Source organism: Macaca fascicularis, chromosome 8, assembly GCF_037993035.2.
Source record: "Macaca fascicularis isolate 582-1 chromosome 8, T2T-MFA8v1.1".
NCBI lineage: Eukaryota > Metazoa > Chordata > Mammalia > Primates > Cercopithecidae > Macaca > Macaca fascicularis.
This window is the reverse complement of record NC_088382.1, coordinates 14,357,821-14,369,432: the sequence shown is the minus strand read 5'-3', so window position 1 is coordinate 14,369,432 and position 11,612 is coordinate 14,357,821. Positions and strand designations below refer to the sequence as shown.

At 48.1% G+C, this 11,612-nt stretch overlaps 1 protein-coding gene across 1 annotated transcript; it reads left to right on the top strand.

Moving 5' to 3' along the window:
* Positions 1–6,929: 6,929 nt before the first annotated feature.
* LOC135964645 (presequence protease, mitochondrial-like) lies at positions 6,930–9,417 on the top strand. Its single transcript, XM_065518841.2, has 2 exons — positions 6,930–7,500; positions 8,133–9,417. The coding sequence occupies exons 1-2, from the start codon at positions 7,421–7,423 to the stop codon at positions 8,368–8,370; spliced, it is 318 nt and encodes a 105-aa protein (XP_065374913.1). The 5' UTR covers positions 6,930–7,420; the 3' UTR covers positions 8,371–9,417.
* Positions 9,418–11,612: the final 2,195 nt, after the last annotated feature.

Genomic DNA, 11,612 nt, shown 5'->3' with positions numbered 1-11,612 from the left:
TTTACAGGCAGGTACCTGATATCAATGATGACAATCAACCATGCCACCCTGAATTACAGCCATGTCCTCAGCGGGTCACTATTTACGCTGACAATTACAAAGAGCTTGAACTCGCTGTTCCAAGAGGCAACAAGCCCTTCATTATCACGGCAGCAAGCCTCTGTGCGGCCCTCCGCCTCCGCCGCTTCCCGTCGGGGCAACCTGAAGTCCCATGACGGTGACTCAGAGCCAGCCCAGTAGCTTCAGTGCAGGAAAAATCACAAAATCTCAAACACATCCTAAACATGGGCAGCTGGTAGGAGCTGATTCCTAAATTAAACCTGTTCGGAGGCTTTCTGGGCTAGCACAGCTCTGATCACAGGCTTGCGCTTTCTGCTCCCTGTGAAGGGCTGGGCTCTGCCATTCTGCAGGCTCCGCTAGGTGGAGTCCGCCCTGTGGCCTCGGTGGCCTGTGCCAGACAGTGTGACCGTCGCCCGCAGTGAACACTCGGCACAGCAGAGCAGGCTTGGGGAAGAACAGAAAGTGACCTCTAAGCCTGCAGAAGACGCTAAGCCACGCATGGCCTCACGCGCACTGTGTGTCAACCACGGCCTAAGCAGGAAACAGTTCTTAATAGTTCCAGTAAATGCAAAGGCCGCCCTGGAAAACTGCGCGAACCTTTCTGACTACTCACAGGTGGAGAGCCACTGCCTGACACACAAAGGTAAAGAATTAACCTGAAACTGCATATTATAAAACTTATTTTGAAATGATGGTACTTAATTTAAAAGACTCCCAAAGAATACTGCATTAGAAAGTGACAGAGTGAAACTGTGAGGCTGACCACAGGAGTCCCTGGAAATTTCACCAAATGTTGTGTCAAAACTGGGAAACAGAAGAACCGCACCTGACGAAACATTCGATTAATCACTCGAGTCCTCCCCACATACGAAGCTATGTTAAAAAGTGTTCCCAGAAGGTAAAGTGAGCAGGAGGGCTGTGAACACATAAAGAAAGAGCCACTTCATCCACGGACCACAACAAAAGAAACGCTAACGAGTGCCGACGACACGCTGGAGTCCAGGACTCCGGGCGCAGCTGTGAAGGTGACACTCAGGGTCCCACTGTCCAGATGGGAAGCCAGGGTGGAAACACCAGGGAGCCTGTCTCAGGGTGCAGAGCCAGTGAACGGTGGTTCATACTGGGCCAATCCCAGCTGCCAGGCTTTGGGGCTCCTGGGAACAGAATCCTGTTGACTTCACTCTGGGGTGCGAGAGGTGGCAGCATCCCCCAAAGGCACCTGGAGAAGTGGTGTTACCCTCCATCCCCTGTCCCCTGCGCTACCCTCCGTCACCTGTCCCCAGGTTGCTCACCATCCTCCTCACCTCCAGGCCCCTCTTCCTGTCCTCCCTCATTTTCCTGTTCACCCAGAGCACGTCACATGACTCTTCCCTTTTCAAGAGGCTCAGCTGCACCCAGAGGCATTCCAGCCTATTCGGGATGGGACACACACCCTGAGGAAATGCCAGCACAGGGCCAGAAGGGCCTGAGACCCTCTCACTGTTGCCCAGGAAGGATGAAACAGCCCACGGTCATGCTGCTTGTCAGGCAGGATGAAAACTTCTGTTTCCAAAATGTTCTTTTCACTAGAACTGTTCAGACCATTCGTGAACCAATCAGTTAAATACCAACAAGGGCTATTCCCACTTATTCTCTGGCTACAGTTTTCCACCCATCAGCAACCACACTCCTAGGACTTATCCCTAACGAAGTATCAGCTCCTTTTACCTTTTAGGAAAACCTCTTTCTCTCCAGCTTTGTCTTCCTTCCACAAAAGGTGCCTCTGACTGCCTCACTCGCCGTACCAGCATTTCACTTGGCTACAGAGGAAAATCTGCATGGGGCTCAGAGGTGGGTGGTCCCCGCATGGGCAGCAGCTCTGTGACATCCTCTGAGGAGCCTGGCCCAGGCCTGCCCCACAGGCCAAGACTCTGGCTTCTGGCACTTGGGTCCCCAAAGCTGCTTTCCCTCCAGGCATCATGCCCCAGGCAAGACGGCCGGACAAGGGCTCAGGGCTGCTGTGGGTCAAGAAAGCCTCCCGACACCTCCCACTCCAGGAACCCCCATCAGCATCCCAGCATCTGGACCTGTGTCACCAGCCGCTTCGCCGTACAAGAGAATTGGATTTTCAGCTGGGTGTGCTGCTTCCCTAAACAAAGTAGGGTGTTGTTACTGAGGAAAAAGGAAAAAGCTGGCATCTTCTTGGCAACCCCGTGACATCCAGCCACCGGTTTTCACCACCCCAGAGATGTCCACCCAGGGCAGATAGTGTCTTCAACCAAGCGTCACTGACCCAGAAGTGCAGTAATTAGTACACTTTCACCAGAGTCACCCACTCCTTCACCTTTACACCCAAGAAAAACATGTTTGCCAGGCAAATTAGATGTCTGGGAGGTGTAAGGAAACCCCAAGCCTGCTTTAAGCCTCAGACTTTTGAGACAGTTGAGGGCCGTGCACACAAGAGCAAGGCTGCACCCGAAAGCTCTGCTCCTGCCGGACGTCATGGAAAGACTGCACGGCTCAGCCACATGGACCCTTCCAGGACTTCACCAGAGGGACCTCCGTGGCACACACAACGACATGCACTTTGTTCAGCCTCGAACAGACCACGCCCTCGTTCCAGGGTCGGTGATCCACCTCCTGCCATCACCTCACCGAGGGTCTGCGTCTGCCTCTGTCATAACTTTGCTGTTTTACCCGGGTACTAAAATGCAACATCGGAATGTTTAAAGGTCTTTAAGTACCAACATTCTGGGTGCAGTTCTTGGCACTTTAATGTGGTCACTCGATGCAGGCCTCACAATTCTGAGGTAGCTCATACCTTTCCTACCTAACCAAGGAAGAAACAGAGGCATGGAAGGTCTAGCTCCAAAGGAGCAGGATAGTATTCAAACCAGTGATCTTCGTCACATGCTGACCTACCTCTCAGGCTGAGATAAGGTTAAAAATTAACTAGGTAGAACAGTGTTCCATAAATCAGCTGGAAATGGTCCTTGTGGATGGGCCTGTGGTTATTCCCTGAAGAACAAGACCATTCGCCCAAAAATCCACCTGTGTCACACTCAAATGTTTACATATCCAATTATTTTTAAAATACTCCAATCAAGCATGTTTACAGCCATTTAGAGCCATATAGATTGTCTGCTTTGCTGACAATCAACCCAAGACCTCTGTCAGCAAAGGACACGGTGCCAGGTCCAGAGAAGGTGGGACAGAGACACAAACAGGAACCGCTCCGTCCCTGGGAGCCTCGCTCTGATGGGCCCGCGAGGACATGTCACAGACCACGGGGCACAGGCAGACGGCAGGCCAGGAGAAGGGGCTGCGCTGCCGGGAGGCAGTGCTTTGAGCTCTAATGGATGGAACCTGCTAACCAGCGAAGGTGGAGAGAGGGCGCCCGTCTGAGAGGATGAAGAGGCAGCAAAGCACAGCTGGCCTCGGGGAACCGGAAGCCACAGAGATATCAGGCTGGGTGCTGCTATCTGCCGGCCACTGGCTGGGGGACTGTACTGGGCCTGGAGGGACATCCCTGACACTCTCCACCGGATGCCAGGGGCACCCCCAGCCCCAGGTGAGAACCACGGATCCCATGGTGAATGAGGCCAGCCTGTGGGAAGTGGGGCTGGGACAGCTCTGCACAGCTTAATACGAAAGTTGGGTTCTATTTTGTAGGGCTTTGGTGATGCCAATGGCTGGTCAGTGCTGTCCGTCAGGAAGTGATTTGATGACAGATTAGAGAAGGGGCTGCCAAGGCCAGCGGGGCACTCGCTGCCTGGGTCCAAGGAAAAGGAAATGAAGGCTGGCGATGTGACAGTGTCGGGGAGCACAGAGGGAAGGAACTGGTGGAGACACAGGGCTGGCCCTGCCCAGGGCTACGAGCAGGTACCCGGGGGTCGTCCTATTAATTCTTCTCACGGCACCAAGAGGCAGCTGTGAGGATCCCTCTCCTGAGGACAGAACTGCTCCAGAACCACACAGCGAGGATCCACAGAACCAAGATCCAGGCCAGCTCCACAGCCGGCGATCTTGACCCCTCACCCGTGGTCCTTAGACAGGGATCAGAGCCCCCTGGACACACAGACGCTCCCAGGAACTGCAGGAAGGGGAAGCAGAAGCCCCGGACCAGAGGCAGGACCCAGGGATTCTGCCCTCCAGGTCACATGGGGACCAGCCACTGCACAGGTGGACACACGGTGCTTTAACTCGCGCTGGGGGAAGGAGCCCTCGCTCTCAGGGAGGAGACCGCAGCTCGATCGGGCCGGCCTCCCTGCTGGGCACAGCCTGAGCCACAGGACCAAGGCCACAGAGGATTACCAAGGTTCACCTGGCCCAGCTTCCGGCAGCCCCCAACTAGGCCACTACCCTCACCTGAACAGCCCGGTCCATCACCAAGCCCCACCCTCTTCTGCCAGCCCTGCCCCCACAAGGCCCCGCCTCTCGCATGCAAGCCCCGCCCCCAAGGCCTAGCTTGCCTGCAGCCCCGCCCCACTGGCTCCACCCCATCTCCTGCAAGCCCCATCCTCAAGGCCCAGCTCACCTGCATCCCCACCTACTAGGCTTCACTCCTCACCTGCAAAGAGCCACCCCTCACTAAGCTCCTCCCATCACTTGCACAGCCCCGCCCAACATAGCACGCCCTTCTAGAAACCCTAGACACACTAGGGTTTCTGCCGCCAAACCTGATGATTCTCTGAGTGTGAGCACGAAGACTCAGTGTCCTGATCTGTTCAGTCAGGTTTTGCCATCAAATAGTTTGCTCTAAACTTCTGCAGAATCTTTCAGTTTTCTGAGCCATTTGGGTTTCAAAATTATAACGAAGAAATTGTGGACCTATACTTACTTGGGTTTATATTAAAATGGATTCATTTGTTTTTTTGTTTTGTTATTTGCTTAAACCTTTTCCATTTTTTTTTTTTTTTTTTTTTTTTTAGTATAGTAACTAAAAATGACAACACTTCACATATTTGGCCAGCTGTTGGCTCTGTGCTATGCTTGATGTTGTAGCAAATGTAAAAGATAAACAGCTTACTGTCTAGAAAGACTGATGCGGCTGTGACTGGAGGCACATGGTGGATGCCATGCAGAGGGCCAAGGACAAGGGCGGGAGGAGGAGTGGGAGCTGCTGCTGCTGGGGGGAGAGAGAAGAGCTGGAGAGGGTGGTGTGAGAAAGCAGCTGCCTCTGGGCAGGGCTCCAGCAAGGGAGCCAGGGAAGTGACTAGGGGGTTCCAGGCAATGTCCAGGCATGGGTGTCCTGACAACAGACTTAGTGCCTTTGTGAATCTTGCAAAGGCCGGGCAGACACCTGGGTTTATAGTACTGGCTACTATTAATAAGGGCCTCACCCAGAGTGGTAGATTCTTCTCCTTTATTTTTCAAATTCTATAGAAATGTACTTATTTTTGAGACTGGGACTCACCCTGTCACCCAGGCTGGAGTGCGGTGGCATGATCTTGGCTCACTGCACCCTCAAACTCCTGGGCTCAAGCGATCCTCTCACCTCAGTCTCCCAAGTAACTGGGACAAGGTGCCACCACGCCTGGCTCATTTTGTGTGTGTGTGTGTGTGTAGGTGTAGGTGTAGGTGTAGGTGGAAACTTTGTTGTCTAGGCTGGTCTCATCTCCTGAGTTCAAGTAATCCTATTGTCTTGTGTATTAGTCTAATCTCACACTGCTATGAAGAAATAGCCAAGACTGGGTAATTTATAATGAATGAGCTAAAAAGTAAGGAAGTTTAATTGACTCACATTTCTGCATGGCTGGGGAGGTCTCAGGAAACTTGCAATCATGGTGGAAGGCACCTCTTCACAGGGTGGTGTGGAAGAGAATGACAAGTGAAGGGAGAAGCCCCTTATAAAACCATCAGATCTCATGAGAACATACTCACTGTCATGAGAATAACATGGGGGAACCGCTCTCATGATTCGGTTACCTCCTACCAGGTCCCTCCTACAACATGTGGAGATTATGGGAACTACAATTCAAGATGAGATTTGGGTGGGGATGTGGCCAAACCATATCACCTTGCCCTTCCAAAGTGCTGGGATTAAAGGTGTGAGCCACTGTGTCCAGCCATAGAAACTTATGATAAGTCACGTTTCTTGTTTGAGAAATAGCTACCATGAATGCTATTATTAAAGCTATATATTATTAGAAAGCAGACATCTCACTGTATCTGCTGATTTTAAATGCATTGATCATCTGATACAAAGTACGGTAAGCTTGGAAACAAGTAATTTAACAGCGGTAGATAATGCAGGTCGTAGTGGGCCGCTTTATGCATGACTGTTGGATGGCAGGCTCCCTAGATTGGGCTGAGGAGACCCGAGGTCTCACCTCTGCCAGTGACTTGCTGTGTGTGCTTGGCCAGGTGACTCATGGCACCTGGACGGAGGGAGTGGCAAGTGGTGTGGTGATCACAGGGACGTGGTATGTGATTGCGGGAGAGGGCTGGGCCGGCTGGCCTGACTGGAAGAGAAGACAGTTTCTTTCATACCAAAGAGTATGGACACTTACCAGGAGGCTTGCCTAAGGTAGGAGAAGATCTTCCACCCTGCCCCAGGAGTGGGGAGTCTCATCTTTTTGGGGGGCATTTCTATCCTCCCAGCCCCTCCAGCTGTTCTGGAAGCCCCAGCTTAGTGCTTACAGCTACCACCGAGAATCCATCCCAAACTAGGAGAAGCAAAGACTGATCCTGGACCCTCTCCCCGCTGTCGCCGGCTAGCCCACTCCAGCATTGCCCGTCCTGCAGGCCCGTGCTTCGCACTACAGGAGATTATATGCACAGAAACAGGAGGCACACAGCCGATGTTGGAATGGGTGCTGTGTTACTGAGGTGCAGTACACAAAAGCAGGAGGCACTCAGCAGGTGTTGTAAAGGGTGCTGTGTTACTTAGGTGCAGCACAGTACCGTGGGAAGGGCAGACACCAGGGCGAATCCTGGCTCTGATTCGGGCAGCTTGTTTCATCACCCTGAGCCTCAGTTGTTTCATCTGTAAATGAGGATGAGAATACCTCCGTCACAGGATTCTATGTGACATGATTAGAAAATGCCTAGCCAAAAAAGAATAAAAAATTAAAAAATAAAAAAATGGAAAATACCTAGCCAGTAATAAGCACTCAAAAATATACATATATATACACACATTCTCATTTGCCTTCTTTAGGTCTTTCTTTCCTTGTTTGTAGGATAAGGGACTTGGACAGGATGGTTCTGTTCTCTCCAGCTCTGAAATACTGGCTTCCCGGCATCATCTAATTTCAGGCAGAAAATCCAGTTTTCTCAGTGTGTCGAAGATCACCATTTCACAGGCTATTTCGTCTACGTTTAACTGCTCGTGTTTTTCTGGTTAACTCAGGTGACATCTGTTCCCGAGCCGTTCCTGATGGCCATGAAGCTCAGCCACGATGACACAAGAGCCAGGTATTTACACCTGGCCAGAGAAGACAGGAATAATCTGTTCAGGTATGTCGTGCATTTTAAGAACATGGTTTTGAAAGTTTTATTTAAATCAAGGATGTCCAATCTTTTGGCTTCCCTGTGCCACATTAGGAGAACAACTGTCTTAGGCCACACACTAAATACACTAACACTAAGGACAGTTGATGAGCTAAAAAAAAAATAAATAAATAGAGGACATCAATGTTTTAAGAAAGTGTAGGGATTGTGTTGGGATGCATTCCAAGCCATCCTGAGCATGCGGACTGCAGGCTGTGGGTTAGACTAGCTTGGTTTAAAGCACTGACTGTATGTTACGTGGTTTAAATATCATCTCACTAGTATTTTTATTGACAGAGCATCTTGAAAAATAAGGAAAAGCTTACACGGACTTACAATCTCATCAAAATACAATGTTATAGTCTGAATCAATGATTTACATTAGAGTTGGGAAACCCTGTGTTGGAGGATTGTGGTGTCAGAATGATAACTTCTAGTAGCCTGAGGTGATGATGCATCTGGGAACTGTGTCCGCAGCACTAAGATGAACGTTTTGTATTCTAGTCATTCTCCTTCCCTAGCGTTCTGTTCCTCCCCATTCCTGGCCTTCTGTTCCTTATTCGTCCCCCTTCCCTGGCGTGCCGTTCCTTCTTCCCTAGCGTGCAGTTCAGCACCACTCCCATGGACAGCACCGGTGTTCCTCACATTCTTGAGCATACCGTCCTTTGTGGGTCTCGGAAATATCCGTGCAGAGACCCTTTCTTCAAAATGTTGAACCGGCCCCTCTCCACGTTCATGAACGCCTTCACAGGTAAGACCAGCATCCTGAACGGAAAACCGTGTTTGCGTTTGCCAGGCGCACCCACTGGAATTCAGTTAGTTTCTGAGAAGGGATGACAGGAGTGGGCAATTCATGTTCTAGAAAAAGTTTTACCTCTCTCTACTTGAAGGACGTTAGAAATTTCATTCTTCAGGAAAGCCACATGGTAGCGAGATTATAAAAACTGGCATTTGAATAAAACGTACGTGAACTTTTCCTAGAAAGGTTCAAAACAATTTTCTCTTGGGGATATCATTACAATGCCAGGCCTCCAGAGTTACCACTAACATTGATGTTTGACTTTTAGTAAGACTGACGCTAGTGGATAGGGTGACGATGAACAGTGCACTCTGTGAAGGAGTGACATCGAAGAGCAAGTTAAATCCACGCTCTTACAGAATGAGGTCATCTTTGTAGACGTGTGAAAGTCTCTGGAGACACTTGAGAGAGTTTAGATGTTCGCTGAAGAAAGCCCTGGTGCCCGTCCAGTGCAGATCCTGAGACGGGATGGGAAAGCCGGCACTCAGGGTGATGAGCTGGGACAGCTGCTGAGGTCGGAGGCCAGAGCATGGAGCCACTGCCCCATCTCAAGAATAGCTACAATTTACTGTCCTAGTACAAAGGGGAAATGAGGCTTGAGATTCAATAATTTTAGTAGAAATCTGTTAAATTTTACAATTTCACTTTTCCTTTGTACCCAGCTAGTGATTATACTCTGGATCCATTTTCCACACAAAATCCCAAGGATTTTCAGAATCTCCTCTCAGTGTATTTGGATGCCACCTTTTTCCCAGGTTTACGTGAGCTGGATTTCTGGTATGTCATGAGTGATTAACTAGTTGATACAGACTTTAGTATTTGAGTCACTGTCCGCTTATAATTATTTGTCCTCAGGCAGGAAGGATGGCGGCTGGAACATGAGAACTCCAGCGACCCCCAGATGCCCTTGGTCTTTAAAGGAGTCATCTTTAATGAGATGAAGGGAGGGTTTGTAAGTTTTCTTTTTTATGTTGTGTTCAGCTTACCTTACCCATGTACCGTATCATGATATGGACACATCTGAAAGATGGTTGCTTTTTCTTCAATATTCTCATTATAGGTGACATGTTCTTGGATTAGCTGGGGTCAGTGCTGTGAGCAGAAGCCAGGGGGTAGCAGGGCCAGGCTGCTGTTCTTCCCAGCAGGTCTCAGACCATGTCTGATGACCCCCGTGTATGATCTGCAGTAAGAGAAATGCTATTTTCATACCACTATCAACACATTGTCTTTTTCACTCATTCTTGCCCAAGTACATGGTGTACTTTCTAGAGGCTGCGTGGTGAGGTGTGTGACACACAGCAAGCTGGATACAGAGCAGATGGGGGAGTCCAGCTTCACCTCTGAGCCAGACACTACAGAGATTTGCAAAAAAGGCAACACAGCATCACTCTAAGTAGTCGGTTTTTTACTTTGTTATGAGAAGTATTTTTCAAACATATTTATATTAACATGTAATGATGGCTTACCTTAATGCATAAGTATTTTTAATACTTTAATTTTTTAATCAACTTTAATTTAGAATATAGAAAAATTATATAAACACACACAGGTACCTACACAGGCAAAAAAAAAGCCCACATAATCAAAAGCTGTTTGGGTCCTCATTAAAACCCATTTGTGCCTAGTGTTCCATTATTGGAATCCTAAGCTTCTGGGAGTTATTTATATCCTACAGCTCAAGGTCATTGCCAAAGTCTGATTTTTACAAAAAAACTTGCAACCTCAGGAATAAATGGGTTAATTTTTCAGAGTGTAAAGGAATCTTGAGACCATTTTGGATTAAGAGCTGCTGTCCTGGGCCAGTGTCTTCATGTCCCCTTGTGACTTTGACAACCTGCCTGTGCTGGTGTTCCTGAGGCTCATGGGTGGCCTGCTCTCTGATTTCCATAGCCCCCCTCAGCTGGTGAACTATTTCTTAGCTTTTCATTCTCAATTTGGTGGTCTTTTCTTCCAAGGAGTCTTCTTGAAACTCAAATTGGGGTGACTGCTTCTCCCCACTTCCCTCGTGGCTGGAAGGCAGACCTGATGATCCCTCCGATTTACAGCCCTCGGCTATGCGTTGTTGCAACACACATCAAAATGTCCATTGTTCTCAATCCTTGGGTCCTGTGCGTGGGTGATGAGTGATTGAATACAGTGTTAAACAATGCCTGCAGGGTTGTCTTTTGTTTGTTTGTTTACCATTAGAAGAGTTTTATTTGCAAAGTATTACAGGCATATGCACCAGAATATGATCAATTGGCCATATTGTAAGTAATGTAGCATGTGTGTATTATTTTATATGTACATATTCTTATTTATTTACTTCACATTTCAAGACAGACAATGAGAGGATATTCTCCCAGCACCTTCAAAACAGACTTCTTCCCCACCACATGTACTCAGTGGTCTCTGGGGGTGACCCAATGTGCATCCCGGAGCTTACGTGGGAGCAGCTGAAGCAATTTCATGCCACTCACGATCACCCAAGCAATGCTAGGTAATATTTTGTTGGAAAAGTTTGATGGTGGATTGTGAAAAGTTGACTTGTTTGTATTCTTACATTTTCATGACATGGCTTCTCTCACAGTTAGCGATGCTTAAGAAATATCTAAGTGTAGGTAAGATTCTTGGCCTAAGTTTGCCTATCTTACTTGGACATTAATTTTGGACATTTACAATGATAGCCTTCAGTGGGCTCAGCATGGTGGTTACAAACACGGTGTTTAGAGAAGCCCAGAGAAGGGTCCTGGCCCCCAGCTTCTTGCCTCACTTCCAGCTTTGTTGCATGGAGAGTGGGGGTGCATGGATGGTGCCCACCCCGACCCAGGGTGTGTGAAGCTTCGAGCCTGTCCTTGGCATGGAGAAGTGCTCTTCCGATAGTGGATGCAGTCACAGAACCTTAATTACATCCTCACTTTCTGATACATCGCTTGTTTCTTATGTCACTAATATAAGGTCATTATCATAATAATATAGTTATATGTTTTATATAAAATACTAATAATTTCCATATAAATGCTAATGTAAAAACGTATTTCCAAGATTATTTTACATAAAAAGAATTATGAAAACTTTCAAGCATACAGAAAAGTAGACTAGGATAATGAGCCCCTAAACACTTATCACATAATAGATATCCTTTTCCTTGTGAAGTTTTTGGAAGTAAATTATAAACGTCATCATTTACTCCTAAATATTTGAATTTATGACCCTAAAACATGAAGATTATTTCTTACATGAGCTAATGCCATTTTCAGTTTTAATAGAATAAAACATACTTTCTTAAAACTGCCTATTT

What these genes read in the sequence shown, in the direction of transcription:
- LOC135964645 (XM_065518841.2), top strand. Translation starts at nt 7,421, where the DNA reads ATGGCCATGAAGCTCAGCCACGATGACACAAGAGCCAGGTATTTACAC. An exon ending in GACAGGAATAATCTGTTCAG is followed by an intron (nt 7,501 to 8,132) that starts GTATGTCGTGCA and finishes CTTCTTCCCTAG; the next exon opens with CGTGCAGTTCAGCACCACTC.